General features: G+C 43.9%; 1 protein-coding gene across 1 annotated transcript in view; it reads right to left on the bottom strand.

The window, feature by feature from the left end:
• Nucleotides 1-3,564: 3,564 nt before the first annotated feature.
• The window catches only part of LOC135087755 (lysine-specific demethylase 6A), a 37,800-nt gene continuing 31,764 nt past the window's right edge, over nt 3,565-9,600 (bottom strand). Inside the window, exons 7-12 of the mRNA XM_063982539.1 lie at nt 9,153-9,410; nt 8,185-8,380; nt 7,655-7,714; nt 7,422-7,539; nt 5,292-5,448; nt 3,565-5,166 (exon numbers count right to left, since the gene is read on the bottom strand). Coding sequence (XP_063838609.1) covers nt 3,645-5,166; nt 5,292-5,448; nt 7,422-7,539; nt 7,655-7,714; nt 8,185-8,380; nt 9,153-9,410 — 2,311 coding nt within the window. The 3' untranslated portion in view covers nt 3,565-3,644. The remainder of the gene's footprint in view (nt 5,167-5,291; nt 5,449-7,421; nt 7,540-7,654; nt 7,715-8,184; nt 8,381-9,152; nt 9,411-9,600) is intronic.

Genomic DNA, 9,600 nt, shown 5'->3' with positions numbered 1-9,600 from the left:
TCGATAGGTGGACGCCTACTCATCGTGTCCACCTTAACATAAATAAGAAATATCACTAAAGTCATGGGAATTATTTTATCCAGCATACTTTGTACTGGCATTAAATCGCATGGTCCCGTTTTTCGTATTGTACTTCACATCATACCTGAATTTTAGTGATATTTCGCCGACATTGAGTGCTAGTGTGAGCAATTGGCCCCAAATTTTTTGGTACCATGTGTATTTGTGTCACCATGATACAATTTGAAAAATAATTAGCTAGGCTCTTATTTTAATCAATCTCTCGTTGAATATAAAATAAAATTATTTCGTAGTTCTCTATGTGTCAAATATTTTAAATAGACAGATAATGCATCTGCTAAATAAATGAAATATCAGTTGTTATGATAGATGCACTTATATTATTCGCAAATAGATCACAAGAGTATATCGTCGTTTCATAAAACAAAATATTAAAATTGTTATGCGCGTCCAAGCGTCCACGCACCGCGCGCTCTTGACACCCACTTGTATGATGTTGAAATATTGTCTAGCTAGTGCGTAGTTCTATGCAAATTATATTCCAATAAAATGTATTTATAATTATATTTTTTGATTATTTACTAAATGTATGTTATGGAATTCTAAGTTGTTTACCAAAGCCACTACGGACTTGATATGAAATGTGATTTATGGTAATGTATACAATTAGTTGAAGCACTTCAACAATGCACATTGTTGTAAAGTTTTATGTTAGTTAACTGCGAAAAATGCAATATTTGTTACTGTGCAATTACCAATACCAAACTAGGTATATGATGCTTATTCAGGAAATTAACTAATATTTTGCTATGAATTCTTTTACCGAGCCCACTCTAATGTAACCAATTTAAGATTTTATATTGCGCTCTCTCAGATTGTTATTGTTATTTTTACCGTGTTTTCTACACTAATATTATAAAGAGGAAAACTTTGTTTGTTTGTTTGGTTGTAATGAATAGGCTCAAAAACTACTGGACCGTTTTTAAAAATTCTTTCACCATTCGAAAGCTACATTATCCACGAGTAACATAGGCTAAATTTTATTTTAGAAAAAAATAGGGTTCCGTAAAATATGTAGATAATGTAGTCCACGCGCGCGAAGCCGCGGGCGGAAAGCTAGTATTTTATATTTATACTCTTTTATACGCACACATCTGATTTAATACAATACCATACACAATACATACACTGATTTAATACAATATAGGTGCTATAATGCTAATTACTTACTTAAATATATTAATTATAAATGTTATATTATTTAATTGTACATAATATCATCACAAGTCGGTATGAGAATTAGTATGTTTTATTTTAAGACTGTTCGAAATTAGACTCCAAGTATATTACTTTGTAAGTGATGAAAAATAGTGTCATTTTAGTGCTTTAAATTCTCTCAAAAATGAATTTCTTTAGTTTTTATTGTGTAACCTAATCTTTAGTGACAAGTTGATGATGTTTTATCTTGTATCTTAAGTTATTATTATGCATTTTATCTAAGACGAATGCAATGATTATGTACTGCTTCCGTTGTAAATGCACATCCAATGTATGTTTATCGAAACTAATGTTGAGTCGTACCTCAACTAAATAAATGCTCTGCAACCAAATGTTGTTTTTGCTTACACAACCAAGTTTCCTCGTCTCGTTCTTATATTTTCCAACAACATCTACTACTCATGTAATATTCAGAGTCCGAGTTTTCGGACATCTGGGCCGGTCATGTATTTGGAATTCAAATTGGAACAAAAATGTCCCAATACTGTCGTTTTAATGCGAAACCTCTCAACCTATTTGTGTGATACTGAATAATTATTTTGCTATTTCTGTATAATATGTTCTAGAAAAAACGATGGCCCATTTCATCAAAGTAAATAAATATAAAAGCCGTTGTGTATTACAAAAAGTATTATTCTTGTGCCTACGCTATTACGAGTATGACAGCAAAGTAAAAGTAGACCTACAGACAGTTTGATGGAATTATTCAGAAGTTTGAAGGAAAAGTAAATAAAAAATAAGCTCCGTACTCAATTTTGTTTATTAAAATGTAATATTACAGTATAAACAGTAAGGTCATACATGGCAGTGATGTTATAATTACTTATAAATTATCGGCATTCGCTATACAAAATCCGACTATACTTCCTCTTTGCAAACCTTCGCTGACCGCCGCGACACCTTGGAACGCAAATACTTAACATTGAAATCTCACTAACACATCAATAAAACTTCAAGAGAAACAACAAACGACGGTGTCGCAGCGGTCGTCCCGCGTACTGCCAACCCTGAGCTTACTCGCCCTAATCCATTCTAATATACGCCAATCCTTGAAACGAGTTTAATTATGACTAATTTATATTCGAATTCAGACGAAAGAACAGTCAATTTAGTTAACAAACCTAATTTTAATTTCGAATCCCAAACATGACAAAACAGGCAACAATAATAATGAGATTATGAGCCCGATTCCAGGTTGCTTAATTTAAACTAATAGTCAGCGTTTGTTTTCCCTAATATTAAATTAAAATAACCACCAAATTAGAACAATGAAATTAAGTTTAATATTATGTATGTAGGTCTCCATTTGTTTTCTCGATCTTCAAGCAAAAATTCTTCTTGAGCAAAGACTTTATGCAAGTCAAATTGGTCCCTATTGAATGAACGTTAATCTATATATATAAAAGAAAGTCGTGTTAGTTACTCCACTTATAACTCAAGAACGGCTGAACCGATTTAGCTGAAAATTGTCAAGGAGGTAGTTTAGAGCCAGGAGAAGGACATAGGATACTTTATATCCCGTTCGAAATAAAAAAAAAAGTCTGTTTATTTATTGCCGTTAAGGCGGAACAAAGTTCGCCGGGTCAGCTAGTAAGGAATAAATAAGCTTGAGTTCAATCTTTGCTCAGCAAGAAATCATGCTTGAAAACAGACATACAATGTGGGGATTAGTTTTAGAGACAATAACAATCTCAGAATCGGGCCCAGTCAAATAAACCGTTTCATACAATTTTCCTTTAGTCACTTGCCTATACGAGTATAACATTCTTTGGGACATCGCAGCACTATTCTCCAGACCCTGCTAAAACGCAAAGTCCCTCACCGTGCAGTACACTTACAAACTACTAATTCACTATGAGACTGTACTATAAAATCAAACTAACGCAGTCACAGTACGATAAAAATAAATAAATATGCCTCTATACAAAAATAACACATTTATATCGCGGTGAACACCTAAGCGCCGAGACTCGGCGGGCCGTCCTCTCCTTGCGGCCGGCGGCTCGCACGCCCGCCTCTGGCCCGCACTCCACCCGTCTAGCGTCGCTAGCACTAGCACTACTCGCTACACGCCCGAGGCCCCGCCATACGTCTCGTGCGCAACAAAAGCCGGCCACCGTCGCCAGGAATTGACCCTGTACATTATCTTATCTCGCACAATTACAAAAGTGATCGAGGAGCGTGTAAACGGCTACGTGTGTAAACATTTTCGCATTACAAAATTACAATTTATCACCAAAATACTCTATCGCGACCGAAAACGGGTCGCGCGGGATCGACACACGCACACGGAACGATCGAGGCGGTCGGCGTCTAATACTGGGGGGGCGCCACGCGCGCGGCGCTCAGTCCGGCGTCAGCGGCGGCGGCGCGGGCGCGGGCGGCGGCGGCGCGGGCCGGTGCAGCGCGAACGCGTCGTACACCTGCGCCAGCTCGTCCACGTGGTGCTCCTCCAGGCACAGGAAGCCCGCCAGCGCCGGCGACGCGCGCCGCGCGCACGCCAGGCAGTGCACCACGTGCCGGCGCTCGTGCTCGCGCACCAGCAGCGCGTGCCACACCTCGCGCTCGCACGCGCCGCAGTAGTGCGACGCCTCGCCGCGCGCGCGCCCGTGGAAGCGCACCGCCACGCCGCGCGCGCGCACCGCCGCCAGCGTGCCGGCCGCCGCGCGCAGCGTCTGCGCCAGGCACGTGCGCATGGCGCGGTGCAGGCGCGGGTCCGACACGCGGATGTTGCGCGCCAGGTTCCACGTGAGGTGCACCATGGGCACGATCGACTTGAAGTTCTGCACCTTGTTCCACTCGTAGCGCTCGAGCGCGAGCGCGTACTGGCGCGCCGTGAGCGGGCCGACGTTCCAGGCGATGTTGTTGCACCAGCCGGTGGCCTGCACCCAGTGCACGCAGCCGGCGTTGACCCACACGAGGTCGCCGGGCCGCTGCGTGAAGCGGAACACGGGCACGCCGTGCGCGCGCAGCTCGTCGGGGTCCGGCCACCACGAGCCGTGCAGGTACGACAGCCCGTGCCGCTCGCACAGCTCGCGCACGCCGCCCCAGTAGGCGTCGGGCACGCCGAACCACTCGCAGTCGCCGGGCCCGATGTTGATGTTGATCGAGCAGAAGTTGTTGTTCTCCTGGTGGCCGGGCGTGCGGCTGCCGGGCACCTTCATGTACAGCTGCACGGTGTTCATGCCGAGGATCACGTGGCCGACGTGCGACAGCATGTTGGCGGCGGAGGCCACGCGCGCGAAGGCCGGCAGCTTCTGCAGCTCGGTCAGCTGCGGCCGCCACTTGCGCTCGTCGGACAGGTCGACGTTGGTGCCGAAGCGCAGCATGCGCGCGCCGCGGCGGCGCTTGGCCGGGCCGGAGCCGGACTCGCGGCCGTCGGAGTCGGACAGCGCGCCGGCCGCGGCGCCGGCGCCGCCGCGCTCGCGCTCGTCGCGCAGCGAGTCCTGGAAGGAGCCGGCCTGGTACTGCGCGTACTTGCGCACGGTGGTGTGCGAGCGGTGCGAGGCGCAGGCCCACACGCGGCGGCGGCCCGTGGGGTCCCAGTTCTCGTCGGCGGACTGCATGAGCTGCGTGCGCACCTCGACGGCGTGGTCGGGCCAGGCCTCCACCAGCGTCTTGGTGGAGAACAGCCCGAGGTCCAGCTTGAGCGCGGCCGTGAGCCCGCGCACGACGGCGATGGGGTGCTTGAGGCAGAAGTCCTGCAGCTGCGGCGAGAAGGCGTCGCGCTTGGACTCCACGTACACGAAGGGCGCGGGCGGCGCCAGCTGCTCGGGCGACAGGCGCGGCGGCGGCACGGCGGGCGGCTCCGGCGGTCCGCAGCCGTCGCCCAGCACCGACCACGCTGTGGGGGGACCCGCGTTTTCCCTGGAAGTAATTAATATTCGTTATTTTCCATCACCAAATCAAGTGGCTCAAAGTAAGTAACTGATATAAGTCAAATCAAATGACACTAATTAACTATGAAACGAACAGAAGTAATGAATACTGACTTGCAGGCGTCGAGTATCTGCTTGGCGGTCATGCCGCTGTGGAAGGCGACGGGCTTGAGCGGGTCGGTCTTGAGCGGCTCGAGCTTGACGACCGGCTGCCGCCCGCCCAGCACCACGTCGCCGCCCGCCCCCACGCACGCGGCCGTGCTGCCGCTCTCTGCTGGCAACACAACACCAGCTGTTAATATGTACACTACCAGACACGCTAGACAGCTAGCTAAGGTGACTAAAGCCTGGTCCGTGAGCACGTAGAATTTTGTCCAATGACCCCTAGCTACCCATCCTTATCGCTCGCGCGTAATTATATTGCTGTCGCGACTGTGTGACTGGCACCCGCAGTGAGTGTGCGAGCGCTATAGCAACATAATTACGCGCGACCGATAAGGATGGGTAGCTTGGGGTCATTGGACAAAATTCTACGTGTTCACGGACCAGACTATAGTATAAATATTAGCAGTGCTGCTGTACTGATACGAAATACAAAGTATAATGTATTTCGAAAAGATACAGGATATAATAATTCCTATCGCAGAATGGTAGGCGAATAAACTATAGATAAATTCAACGTGTAAATTGACCACTTCTTATTAGTTACTTTTTCAATTTTCATCCCCAATTAGCGTACACAGATACGAGGAAAATCGTTTCCAGCTGGCGGCTTCACAAGCGTTGAATGGTTGAGACTGAAAACCTACATATACACGGCACATGTATTTGACAATGTATGTGAATAAGTTCATACGGCTCGTTAACATTGAGGCAATACCGGGCCGGTATTGGCGCCATATTGACCCTGATACCGCCAGCTGTTGGAAAATACGAGTCTAATTTTCATTTTCGTTTAACATAAATTAAATATTTAAATGAACGCATCATACATTCAATTCAGTTCCTTTCTTATGACATCAATGAAAATCATTCGACAATATTTATAGCCTTTATTTGAGAGAAAAGAAGGATAAATACCGTTAAATATATGGTCAGTATAGAACGTGAATAACAAAGGTATACAAAAATAACGAGAATACGTAGTATGTAACTTGTTGCACAATGAAATAAGACACGTAAGAAGATAAAGTCCTCATACACGAGTAGGAATCCACGCTCACGCACATAAAATGTATATGGAAATGCAAAGTATTTTGAATGCGTTACTCACTTCTATTACGCATCGTTACAAATAAAGATTACGTTATCATTGCACTTTTGCGGCTAACCTATTGCGGTTTTGTTGCATTTTGATTGATGACTTATTAGACAGCCACTTTGTCAATAAATCAAATGTGATTGACGGGTTATTACGAAAAAGGCACACCAAAAAGGTAATTAATAGTTTTTTTTAATGAACTAATAACTGATGTTACAGGGCAAAAGAAATATTAATTTATATTTTATAAATATTCAGTTCATGCAAACGATACAAGTCTGTTGCTTGTATAACACAAACTTACGCGGAAACCGACTTAACAATCTTATAAATTAATGCGAAAGAAACATTGTTTTGTCTTTCTTTTACGCCAAGAAAAGATTACTTTATGAGCGCCTGATTTTTTGTTTTGTTCACGTTTGAAGAATATCTAAAAAAAGTGTAAAGCAAAGCTATCATTATCCAAAACGGTACTGTATTGGGCAACAACAATAAAACTTGTTTACTCATCTTGAAACAATTTCCAAAGGGTTAACAATAAAGTTATATTTGGACCGTTTTATTTTTATTTATGGGTTTATGACGTAGGAGGACAAAGCGAACAACCGATTGAATATGGTCATGGACAGACGCCTAAATTACATCGTATATGAGCACGACACGGCCAGACGAGTCATATTATCATAAGGAATGATGCCCGCGAATTAAATTATTACGCATTGGAATTTGTATTGTACCATAAGCATAAGAACCAAGTATCTCAATTATAAATCTGTGTAGCTGCATTTTGATTGGTAAATTCAGTAGCTGTTTCATGATGTTTTTGAGAGCTGATTTGATACATCGAACATTTGGTGCAACATGTCCCTTACATGTACAAAAAACATTACATTCGGCTGTGTCTTTCATTTGTCGAAACGAACGTCATAAAGGTTCCTATGAAATAAATAACTATCTATTTATTATTTTAAATAAATACTTACTTGTGACGGGTTCCTTCTTGATATCGGGCTGCGAGTCTGAGAATCGTTTCAACAGATCTTCGGCGAGCGACTCGGCGTTGTCGCCGGTCGACGCACTGCTACCTTCGCTTTTGGTCACCTGCAAGGTAGACAAAAATATGTCACAAAATTGGATTTATATTAAGATGTTCTTATAAATATAGCCCTAAAAACCTGCCGCCGTAAGGAAGGGAGGGGTAAGGAAAGGTACAAACCGTACGCGCCCGCGCTGCCTGCGCGAGACGATACTGTGATAACAGTTGCTGCATCAACGCCTGTGAACAATCACAACATACTTTATTATTCTATTGGTTTTACACAATTTGTAAAAATGATAAAAAACCAACCCGAAACGAGCAATCGCACCTAAGTGATAAATACAAAATAAACCGAAATGGGAATTCCATCAGTAATAAATTATGGGTATTTTTGTCATTGGTATCGGTAAATTAATTATTATAATCTATTTCCTCTTACGGAAATATATAATTTGCATTTATACGGAAAAATGAATATGAAAATACAAATTAATCACGGGGATTCTCTTCGATTTGATATTAATTCTGAGAACCATTCGTATTGGATGGGAATCGGGTCCACCCCAACAGGATGAGGAAGAAAGGAAGAAAAAAAGTCAAACACGTGTTTCAAATTTGGAAGTGCAAAATATTTCGTATAATACGTCGAGTAGGAAAGGGAGGCGAAGTAGGTATTGCCAGTTTTAGACATTGAAACTTGTATGTACTTGTTGGTGCGGCGAGAGGTTATGCGAGTTCCTTTGCAGGTACTGCAACGTCTGCAGCTGGTGGTGCGTGAGCGGCGGCGGCTCGTCGGGCCGCTTGCCGGGGTACGGCGGCGGCGCCGACTTGGGCGCGCGCGACGACATCTCGGCAGAGATCGGCAGGTTCCACGCCTCCTCGATAGATGGCAGCTGCCGCCGTCTGCGGATGAAATGGTTAAACTTAGACTACACACTATTTTCTAACTTATAAAAAGTTTCAGGCGTGTTGACGATCTTAAACTTACAATATTTTCTAAGTAATGAAAAGTTTCAGGCGTGTTGACGATCTAAGAGTGGATTCAACCAAACAAGAGTAAATATTAATCTCAGAATAAATCGTCAGTTATTCGTCATTTTGACACATTTCCCATACTGTAACTGTCAATGTGCCACTTATACCAGGAGTTATTCTCGAATAAAAGTTTGGTCGAATCGGGCCTAAACATGCTGCTTATTTGTACTGATAAAATGCTAAGAAATACCGTGTCATATCTGATACTATTAAAGTTTCGCACGATCAAGTCATTACTTGTTGATGATATCACACAAAACACATTCAACAACGACGTATTGAAATCAACCAGTTTGTGAGTCACGTTGCAGTTTGGAGAATTAACAGTTTTCATCATAAAGACACGAATAAGATTCCTAATGGCAACTCGTATGTACCGTAAAACAACAGAACTATGAGACATTTCGAAGAAGTCCTCGATGTTGCTCAGTTCCCAGTAATTGAAGGCAAGGCATGTTTCCCGCCGTAGCCGTTTAAATTACTCGTAAAGTGGTCCCATACCAGCTATTAGGCATTATTTTCGTGATACATATTAGAAATGCCCTTATCTAGTCTCAGCATTGGAGACCGTGACCGCCTAAGTACCACTTCGCAGTTAAATACTCCAAATTCCCACAAGAAATGCATAGTATGTACTCACTTCCCGGTGACAGATGGCATCGGCGCGTGCGCCAGATGCGCTCTTAAAAAGGCCAGCCTCTGCCTCAACGCCGCATTGGATGCGGTAGCCGCCGTGCCTCCATTAGTGTAACACGCGAAGGCATCCCTGGGCATCTGACAGCTCTCGTACAAGCTTCCTAAGTTGGTCCACGCGGCCGAGTGACCCTTGTCCAATTGCACTGCACAGATGTATGCTTGCAACGCGTCCATCGGCTGATTCTGCTGCTGATACAGCACCCTGTTGAATAATTAACGGTAATCACATTATGGTAAACGACGGGGTCATTGTAAGTAAATTGCACAATTATGGGTTACCGTATATGGATACCACGATTTGGTTTTTAGATTCTTGTTACTAAAAGTCAAAGAAAGGACCGTATTGCAATTGAATAAGACCTCGATTCGCAATTTTTATTCAATGCTTAAAC

Source organism: Ostrinia nubilalis, chromosome 1 (genome assembly GCF_963855985.1).
Source record: "Ostrinia nubilalis chromosome 1, ilOstNubi1.1, whole genome shotgun sequence".
Classification (NCBI taxonomy): Eukaryota; Metazoa; Arthropoda; class Insecta; order Lepidoptera; family Crambidae; genus Ostrinia; species Ostrinia nubilalis.
The sequence above is the reverse complement of the archived record's forward strand: the minus strand, read 5'-3'. Positions and strand labels throughout refer to the sequence as shown.